Source organism: Pholis gunnellus (assembly GCF_910591455.1).
Source record: "Pholis gunnellus genome assembly, chromosome: 9".
Classification (NCBI taxonomy): domain Eukaryota; kingdom Metazoa; phylum Chordata; class Actinopteri; order Perciformes; family Pholidae; genus Pholis; species Pholis gunnellus.
The window spans coordinates 5,460,953-5,479,616 of NC_136535.1; the positions used below are offsets into that span (position 1 = coordinate 5,460,953).

The window sequence follows — 18,664 nt, forward strand, 5'->3', positions numbered from 1 at the left end:
AGACAGAAAATCATTAGAACAGGGGGAGGAGCTGTGTGACGCTCTGAGGTGTTTTCTTAGTGTGGCTTTTCCCACAATGTATGACCGGGTGGATCTGATGTGATCAGAGGGTTATTACTGGTAATTCACTTAATGTGAGGTTATTATCGACCACTGGGTCGATGATAGGATAACGTTTGTAATCAGCAGGTGCTGTAAAAATAAAAAAAATCACCAAGATGACAGAACATGTTCAGTTTTATCTGCCGTGCTCTGAGAAGCTGTAATTATATTTTATATGTGGACAACTTTAATGCTTGAATAAAACATTAGAGAGAACAAACGTTTTGCTCGTGTTAAGTTCTCCAAACATGTAACTGCACTGTAGAAAGTCATATTCTTTTCTTCATTCATAGTAGTTCAGATTTTGAATACAGTAATTTTGAGTGTTGGGAAATTATTCTCATTGTTATCTTGATTTCAACCACATCACGGAAATGTAGTGTTTTGTTTTTTTACAATTATGTTGAAAGAAAACCATTTTTTTTGTGTTTACCGTTGTCATAAATTACTTTGTCATTGCTTTTGATCCTTCGTACCTTGCATGAATTAGTTTCTTATGCAGTGACAACAATGTGTTCGACGTTCTCAAACATACTTTTGAGAAGTCTGTATTTCTAACACTCTACATTGTGCTATGGTAGCTTTACAATTGCTCTCTGGAATCAATAAGTAGAATCACAAAGCATGTTTCCTCTCAAATTCACCGCCCTTATAAATCCAATTCAGACCCGTTTCATTCCCGACTGTATCATTACAGCTAAATAGTGTTGTTGTGACTGACAGTGTGTTTTTCCGAGCGTGGACCACCCATGTGCAGTACTCAGACCGGAGGACAGCAGCTTCATCCAGGGCTCATCAGCCTGGCTCTGGACCCACAGACCGGACAGGCTTTCTCACTGTTCAGCCAGGCATACAGGGAGAGAGAGGAGAAGTGGGAGGAAGGGGGAAGGAGAGCAGAAAGAGAGGTCGAGGGGAGTGGTGGGATAGTGATGGATATTGAGTGGGAGGGTAAAACACAGAGGGAAGCTATGACTACAGTGACTGCTGTGTTCAGGGAGGGGTTGCTTGTTGTGCTCTGTGAGAGGAGCGGTCCTTTTATAGCTTCTGGTTGACTCTGCATGTATGTGAGCATTAACTCTGTTTGAGTGGGCGGCACGGTGCAGCAGTGAAGCTCTGCTTCTGTTTCTATCCTCTAGTTTCAAAGAGTGTGTCCGTCCAAAGCCACGCCCCATTTGTACACTATTTTACTTTTGCGGAATCTAACTTGTTTTATCGTCACACCTCACTATTTTTTTTTTTTTGGGTGATATTCTGTGAGGTTTCAGTAGTAGTTCGGTCAACTCTAAAAACTGTGATTGATTCACGGTTTGTATCTTTGCTGTCTGAGCCATTTGATGCTTCAGTCTAGTGCTGGGCGGTATACCGGTTTCAATTTCCCGGTTTCAATTTCCCGTATGATATGAATTTCCACATACCGTCATACCGGTGCATGGCCAGAACACTGCTGACAGTCTTCAACAGGCTGCTAAAAATGATGTTCGCTACCGAATGCGAAAGCGGTGGAGCTAGTTATCTTATCTGTATTGAGACGGACCCCTAGTCTTGGTCATAACTTTATAACTTTATAACAATTAACAACCTACAACTAACGCTCTTTAAGAGAGCAAAACACCACAACACAACAGTCTGTGACACAAACAATTTCTAACACGAATAATTGTACATTTATAAAATTTCACCGCCGAACTGCATGCTGGGTACAGCCAGAGATGGGCAAAAATACATCAAAATGTATTTTGATACAAAATACAAAATACCCCCAAATAAATGATTACAACAAAATACAAAATACAAAATACTGGTGCCAGAAAATGTAACAAAATACATGTATTTTGTATTTAAAATATAGGAAATACTTTTTTCTGGATTTTCCGTTTTCTCACAATGTGGTATAGCAGAGCATTCAGGTTTATATAATGTACATAAAGCTCTGGTGAACCCCACAAACAGGAAGAACAGTCACAGAATGTCAGTGTAACTTAGCAAAGCTATTGAAAGACAACTTGATTATGTATATATATATATATTTGTATTAATGGGACTTAACAGCCCATAAACGTTGGCTTTGTATCAACAAGAACATATTCATCACATATGACAAACAAGCTCCCAATCTCCCTCTTCCTATAGCTAGCTACTCCACTGATAAGCTAACTTGCTAAACACTGGCTATGCACTAGCCTAGACAGTATGCTAGCGTCATTAGCATGTTAGCATCGATGGCTAGCTTGATATTATAACCATCACCATGTTTATACAATAGGCTATGTAGCCAGACCAAGACATAAATTATACATCAAGCTAGTTGACATCTGTCACACTCAGATACAATATTTACCTTGGCAGACAATCCGTTGAACTTGAAGATCTGAAGACTGAACTCAGTGAACTGTTTTTTGATTCGTGGAGAAAGTATTTTGAGTATTTTAAATACAAAATTACTCCACTCTGAAGTATTTTGTTACAAATTACGTTCGACTTTTAATCGGCCCTATCAAATACAAATTACAAAATACTCAAAAGTATTTGAAATACGTATTTCAAATACAAGTAATAGAAATACTGCCCATCTCTGGGTACAGCTCACTCGCCTGCTAGCACAACAGTCTAACAGCTGGGAGAGGCTCCGTCCTCCAGTAACGTTACATTACAGAACAGCGATGCAGGATAAACATAGACAGACCGGAGATGCACCGATAGAGTTTGACACATATGCAACGCTGATTACGTGTAATATGTGTGGTATTTGTTATGAATGTACTTTGGTACGTAGAGGGTGATAAGAAGCTGTACTTGGAGGGGCTTAGGACCCAGGGGAATGTAGGTGAAGGAAACCGAAAGAGACGGAAGACACGCCACACAAACAGCTGTTCACCGCTCGTCACGATCCTGTAGAACAGATTCTCAACTGGTGGGTAGTCGCGGACCCGTTTTCAGTGGGTCGCGGGCCTTTGCCTTAAACCAGCGGAGTTATTCACGCTCCTTTCCAGCATTTACGGCACTTGTTCAGCGGTGCAGGAAAAACACAGGCCAATGCGTTGTAAATCACGTCACGTGATGCAGTTTAGCCAATCAAATAAGGGTATTCTGATACGACTCCAGTGAGATGTACCCACACCGTGACACAGGGAGGAGAGTGTAAGGGTAAGGGAGTGACCACACCCTTACTGCAGCTCCTAATCACTGTCCTGGGCTCTGTGCCTGGAGCTCACCTGTTCCTCTAACACCTGTCTGACTCTCTGTCTGTCAGTACAAATATATACCTTTTTGTGCATTTTGATAAACGTATTTTATAGAAGCAAAAGTAGTGACAATCTCCAGACACAAATCTTCAGTAGTGTGCATGGCTGAATGGTTTGTGTAACTGGCACATTTCTATTACATCTATCATTTTTGGAAGTTGGAAGGACGTTTTGGAAGGACAAAACCAGAAATGCGCTACAGACTTTAAATCAAGTTTTTCATTGGAGACGACGTCGGATATAATTTTTTTCCTCCACACCATAAAGACTCCGGAACCATTTGGCCATTGTAAATAAGAAGAACATATTCCGAAGATGATAATCCATCAAATCACACTTCAGGACTAATGATTCAATTCAGAGTGACAAAAAACGTAGCCTACAGAAGTAAAGTAGCCGACTGCAGAAGTAAAGTAGCCTACAGAAGTAAAGTAGTCTACAGAAGTAAAGTAGCCGACTGCAGAAGTAAAGTAGCTGACTGCAGAAGTAAAGTAGTCTACAGAAGTAAAGTAGCTGACTGCAGAAGTAAAGTAGTCTACAGAAGTAAAGTAGCCGACTGCAGAAGTAAAGTAGCCGACTGCAGAAGTAAAGTAGCCTACAGAAGTAAAGTAGCCGACTGCAGAAGTAAAGTAGTCTACAGAAATAAAGTAGTCTACAGAAGTAAAGTAGCCGACTGCAGAAGTAAAGTAGCCGACTGCAGAAGTAAAGTAGCCGACTGCAGAAGTAAAGTAGCCTACAGAAGTAATGTAGTCTACAGAAGTAATGTAGTCGACTGCAGAAGTAAAGTAGCCGACTGCAGAAGTAAAGTAGTCTACAGAAGTAAAGTAGCCGACTGCAGAAGTAAAGTAGCCTACAGAAGTAAAGTATTCTACAGAAGTAATGTAGTCTACAGAAGTAAAGTAGCCTACAGAAGTAAAGTAGTCTACAGAAGTAAAGTATTCTACAGAAGTAAAGTAGCCTACAGAAGTAATGTAGTCTACAGAAGTAAAGTATTCTACAGAAGTAAAGTAGTCTACAGAAGTAAAGTATTCTACAGAAGTAAAGTAGCCTACAGAAGTAAAGTAGTCTACAGAAGTAAAGTATTCTACAGAAGTAAAGTAGCCTACAGAAGTAAAGTATTCTACAGAAGTAATGTAGTCTACAGAAGTAAAGTAGCCTACAGAAGTAAAGTAGCCTACAGAAGTAAAGTATTCTACAGAAGTAATGTAGTCTACAGAAGTAAAGTAGCCTACAGAAGTAAAGTAGTCTACAGAAGTAAAGTAGCCGACTGCAGAAGTAAAGTAGTCTACAGAAGTAAAGTAGCCGACTGCAGAAGTAAAGTAGCCGACTGCAGAAGTAAAGTAGCCTACAGAAGTAAAGTAGCCGACTGCAGAAGTAAAGTAGCCGACTGCAGAAGTAAAGTAGCCTACAGAAGTAAAGTAGCCGACTGCAGAAGTAAAGTAGTCTACAGAAGTAAAGTAGCCGACTGCAGAAGTAAAGTAGCCGACTGCAGAAGGAAAGCCCTTCATAAACGCAGACTTCACTTCTCTCTTTCAAGAAATATAAATCATCTCGCCTAGATTTTTTTATGGTTGGTTTGAAGTTGTGTTCCAGATTTATTTATTTAAGGTATTATTACTTTGACTCAGTTGGTCAGTTCAACGGTTTGTAATACAGTCAAAGATTGTTTGCTGGAAACTGGCGTTATTTTATTGGTGTTTAAAAATCCACTCTGGGTCGACCTCTAGTTATTACATCCTGAGCCTTCATGCGCATTTATCGGTCACAGAATTGCACACCCAAACTCACATTGTGATGTAAAGCCCTCCCACACAGTTCTGTTTATTCGCACTACAAACAAGTCATCTACGTGCCACCGAGCAAATGAAGTTGCTTCTCAAATAAAGCCCTGTGAGGTCAGAGCTCTGTAATCTTTTTACCACACAGCCTTAGTTACAGTTCAACTTTTTATCACGTCTTGGCTCTTGACAGCAGCAGTAAAATCTTGCACCCACTCGAGCTAAGAGTCCCAGATATCTCCAGATGCAGCCTAAAAGCCCCGGATTTAATGGCCACAAACCTCCGCGGTTCACAGCCAGACTGCTGTCTCTGACTATGAGACGCTCAGCGTCTCAATCCCCTCGTGGCCATTTCTCATGCTGATCTACGGTTTGCTGAAGGTCCTTATGCTTTCAATAAGACATCACCACCAACAGCCCTAACGGTTCCTTTCTTGCTAATAGAAGACCTAATCATTGGGTGCATGACATATTGGTTTATGTTATTGGGCTCTGTAGGTCATATGATTTCTTCAGCCACCATTCATTTTGTACTCTCATGAGCCAGTAGTTACTAACTGTGTCCTAGAGTTTAGATGCATTGATTTGTGGGCCTCTTCTCTGTTGTCACCACACTCATTATGAATGGAAAGAGGCATTTATCACCAGTGTTGTAACCTCGTAACTGAACATGTACTTTAAAGATACTGGCACTACGTCAATAGTGAAATATGTGATATGATTTATTAAAGGTCTAGATGTGATGAAAAACAAGCTCAAATATTTGAGGATTAATGTGACTGCAAAATGATAGATTGACCGGGTTGCTGCTCTGTCACTTTTAAAAAGTCCCTGGAACACATTGGGATTTATATTCTCATTATGCGTTCTCATTAAAAAGCTATGACATCTGATAGTAATTCATAAGCAACGCTATTAATTTAGCTGTGCCATAGAAACCTCATGCTGAGGATAAGTGTTGCTTCACTGACCTGTTGCAACGTGCAACAACACTGGTGCAATATGTCTCTGCAGATAAATCTCCACATTAGCAAAGTACCCTCATGTCTCTGGCCTGTCTTTAGTACAACGCTGCGTTGGAGCTCCGTGTCGGTGCTGCCATTGTTGGCCGTGAACCTCACTTCTCTCAGCGTGTTGCCGGGCGGGTCCGGCTCCACTTCAAACACTCGTGCTGTGAAAGGCTTCACTAACGCTGCAGACTGTGAACCATGACTCATGACTTCTAACTCATGACCCACCCAGATCGCCCTCTCACTCTGTTTTTTTTTGTGTTGTTGGTGAAGAATTTTGTAGAAAAACCAAGAAGAGAACATTGTGTTTGTCCCACCACTCCTGTTGCCCCCTCTGGTCTTCTTGTACCACACCAGCGGGCCTCTGTTTGAGGACTGGGAGTGTCTCTTTTGATGCCCAATGACAAAGCAGCATGGTTGAGAGGCTATTTACACCAAAGCCAAGAAATGCTGAGCAGTGCTTCACAGGATACTTTGTAAACTCAGAAATCCTCTACCATCTGAGGTTTTTTTTATTCCAGCCAGCCACAATAGCAGCAGATTTTAATATTTATACTGATTAGATGACTTTGATGATGCACTTGTTCCTGTTATGGACTCACTGTAGAACAATATGAGGCAGTGAGTCATCTGTTGAGTGTTTGATGGTTGTTTTTGGGCTTTAGAACGTACCCACCATGAAACAATGAGAGAAAAACGTGTTTTCTCTCATCAAGCCTAACTTTACTTATGTTTTTAAACAAAGAAAAATGCTCCCCTGCTCCAAATCAATACGAGAGTACGTCCTCGTTTTATGAATAAAGCAGTACGCTGTTTAAAGAACCAATCGGAGACGCTCATGCCTGCAAACCCCGACCAGAAAGATCCTGTTCGACCAGGGCGGGGGGGCAGTACTTTGTCTTCTGTGCAAAAAGACCTGCATGTCAACAAGTTGTTTACTCAATCTGAGGCTGCCTTCTGTGGTGACACTGTACTGTGCTGTAGTCATTTTAGCACGTCTAATATTTTGTCCCCCTGTCTTGTATACAGGAGTAAAGATATTATTCATACTTTAAGTCCTAAGTCTTTTTTTAAATCTATCCATCCAGCTTTTTACCTACTGTGTCTTTCTTTCTTTCTTTGGGATTCCTAGCACCCCATTATGGATGCCAGTCCTTTCGCAGCCATAAAATGTAAAGTTGTTATCAAAGAGAAACGTCACCAGGCAGTGTGTTTAGATACAAGGGCTGGGGAAACAGCGAGACGATCGTAACCGTGAGTTTTGTGACCTTTGACCCCCTAGTCACAGTGTGGCTGAGACGTCTTTGAGGGCGCTGCTCTGATGTCTGGGCTTGTTGTGTTGTCATTAGGAAACGCTGGAGCAAATCTTAAATACTGATTCATATTTTCAAATACTATTTGAACAGGTGTGTTTTCAGGTATAATATGTGTTTTCTGAAGTTGTCTGTGCCCGTCTGCATGCATGTGTTACACATACCACTTGGAAGAATTACAGTTTTCCTCCGTCTTTCCTGCTAACCCTCCCTCTCTTTCCTCCTTCCTCCCTTGCAGGTCTGATGCTAGGCTGCAGCTGCCACGGCCACCATCATGTTCACCAAAAAGAAGAAGTCTCGCATCCAGATCTCCGCTCCGTCCAACTTTGAGCATCGCGTGCACACAGACTTTGACGAGCAGGAGCAGAAGTTCGTTGGGCTGCCGCGGCAATGGCAGTCGCTCATCGAAGACACGGCCAAACGGCCCAAACCCTTCATCGACGCCACTGTCATCACTACTGTAGAGCCGCGCAAGGTGGGAGGAGCCAAAATAATTTATAATCTAAGCAACAATCAAGTTGTTGGCAAAGGAAAATAATGCCTCGAATGTCACGAATTATGTTTATTAGTTTGTGGATTTTGACCAGGCTGTATTTTGACTGATTATAATTCAAGATACTGATGTGTAGCCACCCACATTTTAACACAACATGGTCACTGCAGTGCTTCGGTCTTCAAAAGCCTAATTTTTAACAACGGTCAAGTTGAACAGCTGCGTTGACGCTGAAAACCTGTATAGAACTACTTTCCTTCACACAGAAAATCTTTCAGGAATCATTAAGGGAATTGATAAAGAATGGGACCGATAAGCTGATTTGATGATGGCATTGGTTTCAATAATATCCTCTGGTTCACTCTTCACTGTTTTCCCTCCAGACAATTGTACGTGGCAGCAAGCTCGGAGTGGACGGCTCTCTGACCTGGCTGCTGGACGAGTTCGACACCATGTCCGTGACTCGCTCCAACTCCCTGCGACGGGGCAGCCCCCCCATCCAGCCCCGCAAGGACTCTAGGTCTTCAGGAGGAGGCGGGCAGGAGAACGGAGACCCTCACCACAGACACCCAGATAGGTGAGTAGTTCAACCGCAGCGCGTCAGCATCATCATCATCAAAGCAAAGAGATTCTGTCAATACAAGCCAAGTATGTGCACTGACCTTTGCATCGCTCTGCTTCTAGAGACCAACCAAGACCGGAGCCCCACCAGAGCGGAGGTGACCACCGCCAGGGTCCACGCGCGCTCCGTCCTCAGTGGGATGAGGGAGACCAGGGCCGGCCCCAGCAGCAGCCCCGGGGCCAAGAGCCCAGCCGGGCCCCCAGGGACAGGCCTGGCTCCGGCCCTCCTCCTCCACCTCATAGAGACAGAGAGCATCGGGACCGGGGTCAGGTAGGGACTCAAGAAGAACCCAACAAGATGTATTATTTGCTGTTCAAAGGACTCATCTGGCTCTCTTTCTTGCAGTCATGATCTGCCAGACCAATACAGTCTTAGACGTGTGGTTTCCTGTCTGTTTTTTCTTTCTCACATCCTGATAAACTGTCCATCTCTCACCCAAACCCTGCCCCTCTTCAGGAGCAGGTGGCTCACAGGGATCAGCCCGGGGACCTCAGGCCAAAGTCCAGCTACACGGTGCGGGACGGCAGCCCTCAGTCTCCCAGAGACAAGAGGCCTCTCTCCGGGCCCAACATCCGCACCCCAAACCTGCCGGTGATGGAGGGCGTGATGAAGACTGCCCAGCAGACCACGCGGCCGTTTAACACCTACCCGAGGACGGACAGCGAGGGCGGACGCAGCCCCACAGGACAGGTGGGGATGGCAGCATGAACAAAGCTATTGACCGAGAGAAAAAGGCAGACGGGTGCTAATTGTGCCGCAGGCTGCTGGATGGTAGATCTTATCACTTTGCTCTGTGTTCTCCAGGTCAGAGTTAACCAATTATCTCCACTGAAGGCTGGTGGTGGTGCTTATGTGATAATGTCAAGCAGGTAGTTCAGGACGTTCTTCACAACAGAACAACAGTATGATTGGCCATGTCCTCCACAAAACATTGTTAAATATAATGAGATATTCTGTGACAGAGGATTAAATCCAAAATATCAATATTTTCAATGATGCACGTTATCAATATATAACTTGTTGCAGCTTTAACCCTGAAGAGTGAGTTTCCTCTATATTATATTAATTATACATTGTTTGTGATGACTCTTTCTTTCTTCCAGCCGGTTCGACACCAGGACTCTTCCCCTAAAAACGGCCCCTCTGGCGGCTCCAGCCGAGGCTCCTCCAGCTCCAAGCCCCCCATAAGCCACCCGCACCCTCATCACACCTCCCACCCCAGCCTGACCCCCGACGCCACCCAGCACCCTCACACCCAGCACCCCAACGTTCCGGCCCCGCGGCCCCCCGTGCCCTCTGGGCCCCCGGCGTCGGGTGCTCCGTCTCAGGGCCGTTCGCCGCAGAGGGAGCCGCAGAGGGTTTCCCACGAGCAGTTCAGAGCGGCACTACAGATGGTGGTGGACCCCGGCGATCCGCGGACCTACCTGGACCACTACATTAAGATCGGGGAGGGGTCGACGGGCATCGTGTGTATCGCCACAGTGAAGACCACCGGGAAACTGGTGGCCGTGAAGAAGATGGACCTGAGGAAGCAACAACGCAGAGAACTCCTCTTCAATGAGGTAAGAGTTCAGGATGTAGTCCGTGCTGTGACTCGGTTTTGGTACTTGATACCTTTTTAAGGTAAATAAGTAGCAAAACTTCTCCCATCAAACGATATCAATGTTTAAATTCAAATAAATACTTATTGCTGAGGTCATAGTTGTTCTGGACCACATTATATTGAGGGGTGTTTTTTTCTTCCCTATTTACATAAATGAGTGAGCCTTTTTTAAGATAAGTACTATTTGTTGGACAACATGTTGCTACAGAGGTAATTGCAATGAATATTAAAGTCATTTTGAGACCATTTTATGCCACTGATGTAATGATGATATAACGGCATAATAATGCAAGTACACCCTCCCTTTATATTGATAAAATGGACTCTCAGCCTCTGTTGGGTACAGAGAGTCATTCATTCATTAACAGACAACAAACAGTCATTCCAGTCGACATACAGGCCTCTTCATGTAAACAGGTTCTTCTCTCTCATTGGGTTTAAACCCCAAAATGTTTTTCTCTGCTTATTTGGCTTTAGTGCTAAACTGTTGTTGACAAACATGCATGTAAACACAACGGGCAATATTGAATATTAGAAACTCTCAATACAATGCAGTTCAGTACAGCACCATCCTTACTTATGACCACGATGTAATCAACATGTAATCAACATGTAATCAACGCCTCTATAACTCTGAAAACAACAAACTGAACATAACAAACAGATGACCGGCCTGTTTTTTTTTCGAACTAGTCTTTAAACCACAATGAAATAACTGCTTTATCGACATATATGTCACATATGAAGACAGCAGAGCAGCAAAACCAAAGAATCAATGAATTACGTACTCTCGTGGAACGAGTTTGATTTGTTGTCAGTATAAATTACTTTTATGTAGTAGTGGTAGTAGTAATAGTGGTGGGGGTGGTGGTAGTAGTAGTAGTGGTAGTAGTAGTAGTAATAGTCGTAGTAGTGGTGGTGGTGCACACAGATCCATTAGTTGCCACTTTACATGTAGACACTTGAATCCGCTGAGTCATCAGTTGTTTCCGACGGTTGTTGATCGATCGCAGCATCGACCCGACAGACACACGACAGTCTCTCTGCCTGCAATGCCAACATAAACATACCTGTCTGTCTTTCTGCTTCCATGGTATCTGTAGGTGGTGATCATGCGGGACTATCACCATGAGAACGTGGTGGAGATGTACAACAGCTACCTGGTGGGAGACGAGCTCTGGGTCGTCATGGAGTTCCTGGAGGGCGGAGCGCTCACCGACATCGTGACACACACCAGGTGGGAATCACTTATGTAGGGCCTCGCATATGACCTTTTATTCCATGTAATCAATATATCATGTGATACATTTTATGTTTTTATTATTACTGTCTCTCCATTACTCTGTATCCTGCTTTAAATGTGCCTCAATTAATCCCTAAACCACAAAGACTCTGTTCCTCCACAAGGGGGCAGTGTTGCCCAGTAGAGATATATCATCGTTTGTGGGAGAAGTATTTAGATATTGTACTAAATACAAGTAGCAATACCAGAGTGTAGAAATACTCTTGTGCAGTACTTGAGTAAATGTACTTTCCCATGACTGACCACAACGACCTGTGTGTTTTTACATATTTTCACAACACAAGTTACAAAATGATTATTATGACAGTTTTGCAGATTCATGCAACATGTTGGGATGACTACGTCTTCATGAAACATTGACACAATGTCCAACGGGTTGTTTTTCTGGGTGCTACATCTCATCAATATGGTGTCAGACCTCACTGTAGAGTTAGTTACAAGTGTACTAATACAAGTGTAAGAACAGAGGTGGTGAAAAGTCTGAATCTCTCTGGTGTCTGCAGGATGAACGAGGAGCAGATCGCCACGGTGTGTCTGTCTGTCCTGAAGGCTCTGTCCGTCCTCCACACACAGGGTGTGATCCACAGGGACATCAAGAGTGACTCCATCCTCCTCACTCATGACGGACGCGTACGTACCAAACACTTGACGCTACTTTATTTATGCCTCCACGCGACATTACTAATAGGATAAAATGATGAAGTGATGACATTTTGGACAGACCTGGATGTAAATTGCAATTGACTGGTTAGTGGAGGTTTATTACTGCGAGGTGACAACAGCTGCATCTTTAGTTATTTTTAGGCAGGAAGAGCCCTTTATGAAAGGCACTATAGACTCAATAAAGCTGTTAAAAAGTGTCCTTTTTAACAGGAGAAACTGCTTTTACATGCTGATTCAGCACTTTACCAGCGTATAAGCATTTCCTCTCTGCAGACATCTTGACTAGTCATAGCAGTGTGTTTCTCAGAGGATGCACAAAGCTAAACACAGAACGTCACCCAGTGTTGCAAGAATAAAGGCTTGTAAAAAGGATCTAAGTGCCCGTCTGTTAACCGCTACTGTAGAACTAAGGCGGGTGCCAAATCACTTCCTGCTTGTTGGCAAGCAAGTTTCTGCAAAAAGGAACTGTGCTTTACATGTTTGGCAGTCGGCACACACACACACACACACACACACACACACACACACACACACACACACACACACACACAAGCGGTCTGAGTTTGCTGGTGTGTCAGCCGTGGACACAGAAGACAGCGACTCTGTGTGTCAGAAGTTGCTGAATCCGCACCGATGTGTGGTTCTGCTGAGCGGAAGTTTCAACCGCATCTTTACCATTTCATCAAGGCCGATACAATGAGGCAAGCATTTAGCGGAATGTCTTGAGCGTAGCTCGTGACTTTGTCCACATTGGTCACTCCCTATTGTGTAAACGATTCAGTGAATTTAAGGGAACAAATTAGTCGTTTTCTCCACAGCGTACCACATCCTACTGACCGCCTTCAGTCAATCGGCAGATCACAGATGTGACGTAATCCGAGGCTTTCACATCTGTTCTTACAGCTGCGAGGACGCTCTGTGCTTGTTCATTGATCAGAGTTCTGTCTGCTTTTGAATTGACACGAATGCAAGCTCCATTAACTTACATGCTGTCTGCTCATTTCATTCTTCTTCGATTAAGGAGTTAATCTGCGGGCCTGGTGTAGCTTTTTTGCTGCGTCTCTTATACGAACACACCCTATGTGCAAGTCACACAAGTGATGCTAAGATGAGCTAACGTGTCAACCACAGCGTCTTTGATGATGGCTGCTGAGTGTTTGTGGTTTGTTGTCTTTATGAGCGGTGGCCTGCAGCAGCAGGTTACTGAGAAGTGCATTGTTGTGCTGTCTGAGGCAGAAAAGAAGCCCCTGCAGGGTCTTCTTCATGTCGCTCATACTCCTGCTCATGAGTTTCTCGGAGGACACTCGGTGTTTCAGAGACTCTGCTCTATGTCAAAGTGATCTCAGGAAAGGCCTTTAAACACTGGGGGCGTGACTCGCCTGCATATATGATACGTCCAGTAAGAGCGGTTTGTCAAGGTCCAAAGGAGTGATAACGTCTTCGTGTTGTTTTATAAATATAGCCGCAACTCGTGATTGGTTGATGCCTTTATTTCCAATGCAAAGGCTCAGAAAAACCAACCTTGTTTACTCACACTGCTTTCTTCGCTGCATAATTCTGTGTGTCTGTAAAGGGTGTTAAAGCTGCATGGACAAAACTGGTTAAATCAGATGTAGGGATCTTTAAATGAACGGCCACCTTAACGTGGTGGAGGTGTCTGTGTGCCCCTGGGAGCTGTGTTGTTCGCGGCAGTAGCTCCTGGTAGCGTCTCCCAGGACTGTGTGCCGGGCGGCAAAGGTGGGGACCGAGGCATCGCAGACTGGCTCTGGGGATCTGGAATGTCACCTCTCTGGTGGGGAAGGAACCAGAGCTGGTGCTGGAGGTGGAGCGGTACCGACTAGATGTAGTTAAGCTCACCTCCACGCAGAGCGTACCTCAGGTTTTACGAGCCATACAGTCCTTGTAGAAACACAACGGGAGCTGTGTCTAACTTATTATGCACATAATAAGTCACAGCGTATAAAAGAGTGGGATCTGTAGCAATAGTTATAAATAGAATAAAATAATATTGAACTAGGAGCAGCTCACTGTGTTTCTTTATGTCCTTTTGTGTTGTTTAGACGTGCATTTCTTTCCAAACACTGAAAGATGACCTTTCTGATTTCAAGCTGTTCAAATTCTTTAGTTTTATCAGAGAAGAAGACTTCTGAGTTCACGCAGAGGGCTGGGTTGGGTTTGCGGTTTGGACTGACAGGGGAAGCAGACTCAGCCGAGCCTGAAGTGTTTCTCGTCAGCAGGGTGTGTTTCTATCTGAATGCAGCTGTGTGCTGGCCGATGAAATGTGTGTGTGTGTGTGTGTGTGTGTTGTAAAATAGTGTTGAGACATTGCATCTCTCTTCTGGTTCACTGTAACGTCAGAGTTTAGATTCATGTTAAAGTCTTCGGTGTCGTCTGTGAAGCTCACTCCGGCATTGCTAGCCATCATATAACGACGTCTCATCTGTGAGTTGTTGGTACGTGTGTGCAGCGCTTCTCATCGCAGGTTTGTTTCATTTCTCTTTCTGAGGCTGAGAGTCGGCTTCTCTGTGTAGATACCCAGCCATGCACAAACCTTGTCAGAAGGAGGGGTGGATGGTAGCGAGGAGAGAGCAGTAGGGACTGGACCCTCGACTATTGAAGCATACGCTGTGCCTCACATCCCCAAATTCAATATGTATTGTTATGCTGCTGAAACGCACCTTTTTCTTTTTTTAGAAAAGAAGTTGCTTTTCTCCATCTGTCCATAATCTAAAGTGAAATTCACTAAGCTGAAATCATTTATGATCGTATGCACTCCTATCAAACCACCTGCTCAACATATTCCTCCAAAGTTTGGACACCTTACTGTCCCATTCTTCAAATATGTTCACAATCTATGCATCATTCTGTCATCCGTCTGTCCTGAATTGTACTGTTGGTGTATTGTGGAGGCTCTGAGGACAGAGGGCCCTTTGCTTTGTGATGTTAGGCTTTGAGGAAAAACATGACCTGGCTTTGTTTTTTGGTGGTGTAACAGCATCAGGGAAGTTTCTGACTGTTAATAAATGTATATTAAAATGTATACATAAAGTAGATGCAGAGAACTATTGTGGTTCTCCAACCTCAAATACACAAACGGGATGTTAAAAAGTCTTTGTCACTGTCACCTTCTTTTGTACTTTCTGTAAAAAATGATCCTGACATTCATTCCATTTCTCCTTTTCATCCATCTCTCTGTTTGTCTCTGTCTCTCTGTCTGTCTCTCTCTCTGTCTCTCTCTCTCTCTGTCTCTCTCTCTGTCTGTCTCTGTCTCTCTGTCTGCAGGTGAAGCTGTCAGACTTTGGCTTCTGTGCCCAGGTGTCTAAGGAAGTGCAAAGAAGGAAGTCTCTGGTGGGAACACCATACTGGATGGCACCAGAGCTCATATCCAGGCTGCCTTATGGACCGGAGGTAACACTCTCACTTCCCTCAGGATTTCACTGCTATTTGTCACGTAAACATCTGAACGAGGACATCTCTTCTGCTTGTTGTCCGTCTCTCTGTCCAGGTGGACATCTGGTCTCTGGGTATCATGGTCATAGAGATGGTGGACGGGGAGCCGCCGTACTTCAACGAGCCGCCGCTCAAAGCCATGAAAATGATCAGAGACAACCTGCCCCCCAAACTGAAGAACCTGCACAAGGTACAAAGACAAGAAGCTTGAGTTTGACAGAGCACTTTATGTGCAGCAGGTCTCAGGGATGTCGTCATAACAACACACATTTGAGCTAAAGCAACAAAATCAGTCTTGTATTATAAAATGACTCTTCAGCTTCTAAAGACCCAACCGGCCGCGTTGATTGTAAGCTGTGTACTTTTTTTTTATTGCACCACTTATTTAGTAGCCTGGTTTCGAGAAGTGACACACTACATTAAGGGAGCGTTGAGTAATCTGTAACCTTTCATTATCGTCCTCTTTATGGGCTTCTGTGAGGTCATCTCAAGCCCTGGCACAGATCCCAGCACTGCTGCCACCGTCCTCACTACTGCTTTAACATTCAACTCATAAAAGCACTAAGACACCTGAATGAAGTGTGTGGCATAGATTACAGAGGAATAAGTCTGCTCTCCAGCCTTTAAGCCAGTGAAAGTGAAGGTTGTTTGGGTGGATTGTGTGGGTCTATATGTTTTGAAACGCAGTTTGCAGGAAGAGAACAAAAATCTGTTTAATTCCCCATTAGTTATCCTTTTACAAACCGGCATGATGGTGTTTATAACACTCCCCCTTCTCTCTTCTCCCAGGTCTCCCCTCTGCTCAAGGGCTTCCTGGACAGGATGTTGGTGCGAGACCCGGGTCAGAGGGCCTCGGCCAGCGAGCTTCTCAAACACCCCTTCCTGACGAAGGCCGGTCCGCCGTCCTGCATCGTCCCTCTGATGAGGCAGAACAGGATGAGATGAGACCTCCGGACCCTGGAGGGGCGGCGTGCGCAGGTTCAGATGGAACAGAATACTCCTGCACACAGAGAGGTGGCCCTCAGAGGTCACGGGGTGAGAGGGCTGCGCTTCAAGGCGACGCTCTTGGGAATGAGCCGTGAGCTGCAAAGCACTGGGTGTGCAGGAGTATTCTTCTTTTTATGTGAATCACTGAACTGTGGGGAGTGTACTCCCTTAATAAGAGGCAATAAGGCGGTGCGTGTGTGTGCGTGTGTGTGCGTGAGTGTGAACATGTATGTGTATAAACATAGTTGGCAGCACTGTTAATGACAGTGTTTCATGGCTCACTCATGCGTGTGCGAGCAGAGGAGCCACAACTTGCCCGTCGAGTGATTTAAGCCGATTTCATTCAAACATTTGGGTTTTAACTGAAGACCTGGAAAGATTGCGGCTGGTTTTTATTTTTGCTTTTGGACCATACCTGGATTTTAAGTGTGAAGTTGGGGTTTTGCACACCAATCGGATGCTTTGAAGGAGCCGTGAGCCCGTTGGCTGATTTTTAGAGACTGGCGGATCGTCATTTTTAATCTCACTGTTATGACGGTTTGGAAGCCGGATTTTCTCACTACAAGGACTGAGGCCGCGGACGGATCCCAGACTCGGACACTACCCTCGTCACACCCACAACCTACTACTGAGGGACAAACACTTTTGACTCAGTGATGAGTCAGACAGACTTTATTTTGTAGCCATATCGATTCTAGCTTCCTGTTGTAAACAAGCAAACATACACTAAGTCAAAAGGTAAACACTGGAGTTGTGTTTTTACAGATGAAATGTCCTCTGATTTCCTCCTTATTTTCATGTGTAAGTACAATGAACATAGAGAGATACATCAGTTTTGCTATCTCAAGTTTGTGATTGTTTTGTTATTATTATTATTATTATTATTATTATGATTTGTTTCCTGGTTTACGTTAGAGAGAGATGTGATGAATTTTGAAGCACTGTCGACGAGAGGTGGAGGCGGCTCTCCCGGTTGATTCCAGCACGCAGATAATCAAAACTCTGCATTTAATTTAGTTGTTTTGTAACTGAGTCCAAGTGAGGCAGTGGACGAGAAAGCAGGAAGATACAACAACACACCCACTTTAAACTGAATAGATCACTAAATCCTACCCCTGTTCTAGCTTTCTTTTAGTTTTAGTTTTACCGTAGTGTTTTTACCTGAACTATTCCAGCTGATAGAGGTAACTGGCTTCTTCTAGGGTAGGAAATGAACATGAGCTGCTTTTGAGGCAATCAACGAGTTGTTGTTGTTTTTATTCTGTTGCTTCCTCATCACGTCGTCGCTCCCTTCAACAAACACACAGAGCTGTTTCCAGTAAACGGCCTATTGAACGGATTAATGTTTGATTTCCTAGTTACTGCATCTGGCAGAGCGCTCCTGGAGCCACCTCGTGCTGCGAGTGTTTCATTTTGAAACGATAACTCGGCACAACACACACAGGAAGGAGAGTAACAGATTAGGAAAAGAAAAGAGGCTTAGTTTAGATTTAGACCTCCCATGAATAGAGTTATGTGTGTGAATGAAGATATATGCTAATATTTTAGGGTTCATGCTTTAGTCTGCGTGAAAATCCATTCTGAACACTAGTGAGCAGCTTCTGATAATGCGCACACACACACACACACATTCATGAGCTAAAAGTCATTCCTGTCACTGAAAGTTAAAGTTCATTTACCCACCAAAATAAATAGATTTGCATCAGGCCTCAGTTGATTTCATGATGAGAGATATCAGCAGTGTGCTGCAGGGTGACGTGTTTTTGTAGTTCCATCACACCGGGTCCCTCGACTAAAAGCAAACGTGTTTATGATACTTCCACCTTTTGTTCATGAAGATAATCATTTGAAGCGTGAGGTAAAAAGCTAACGTTGGTCTCCAAAGGTCACATGGCTTCACGTCAGGCACGTCAAAGCTTCAACATTCACAAGAACGGTTTCTACTGATGCATTTTATGTAATCTTGTGTTAGCCACAGACCTTATTTCAGGCATCTAACCAAAAACCCATCGACTTCAAGACGAGGGCACCAGAGGTGAAATAACGCTGACTCATTTCTGGGTTCCTGCAGCTTTCTATAATAGGATTCTGTTTGTTG

General features: G+C 44.1%; 1 protein-coding gene across 2 annotated transcripts in view; it reads left to right on the forward strand.

Moving 5' to 3' along the window:
- Nucleotides 1-18,273, forward strand: part of pak4 (p21 protein (Cdc42/Rac)-activated kinase 4) — a 29,315-nt gene extending 11,042 nt beyond the window's left edge. For both annotated transcript variants that reach the window (XM_079166583.1, XM_079166584.1), the window contains exons 2-11: nt 7,684-7,920; nt 8,322-8,515; nt 8,623-8,830; nt 9,017-9,250; nt 9,664-10,122; nt 11,267-11,400; nt 11,970-12,096; nt 15,412-15,537; nt 15,635-15,769; nt 16,369-18,273. In XM_079166583.1, coding sequence (XP_079022709.1) covers nt 7,720-7,920; nt 8,322-8,515; nt 8,623-8,830; nt 9,017-9,250; nt 9,664-10,122; nt 11,267-11,400; nt 11,970-12,096; nt 15,412-15,537; nt 15,635-15,769; nt 16,369-16,524 — 1,974 coding nt within the window. In that variant the 5' untranslated portion in view covers nt 7,684-7,719 and the 3' untranslated portion in view covers nt 16,525-18,273. The remainder of the gene's footprint in view (nt 1-7,683; nt 7,921-8,321; nt 8,516-8,622; nt 8,831-9,016; nt 9,251-9,663; nt 10,123-11,266; nt 11,401-11,969; nt 12,097-15,411; nt 15,538-15,634; nt 15,770-16,368) is intronic.
- The last annotated feature ends 391 nt before the right edge of the window (nt 18,274-18,664 follow it).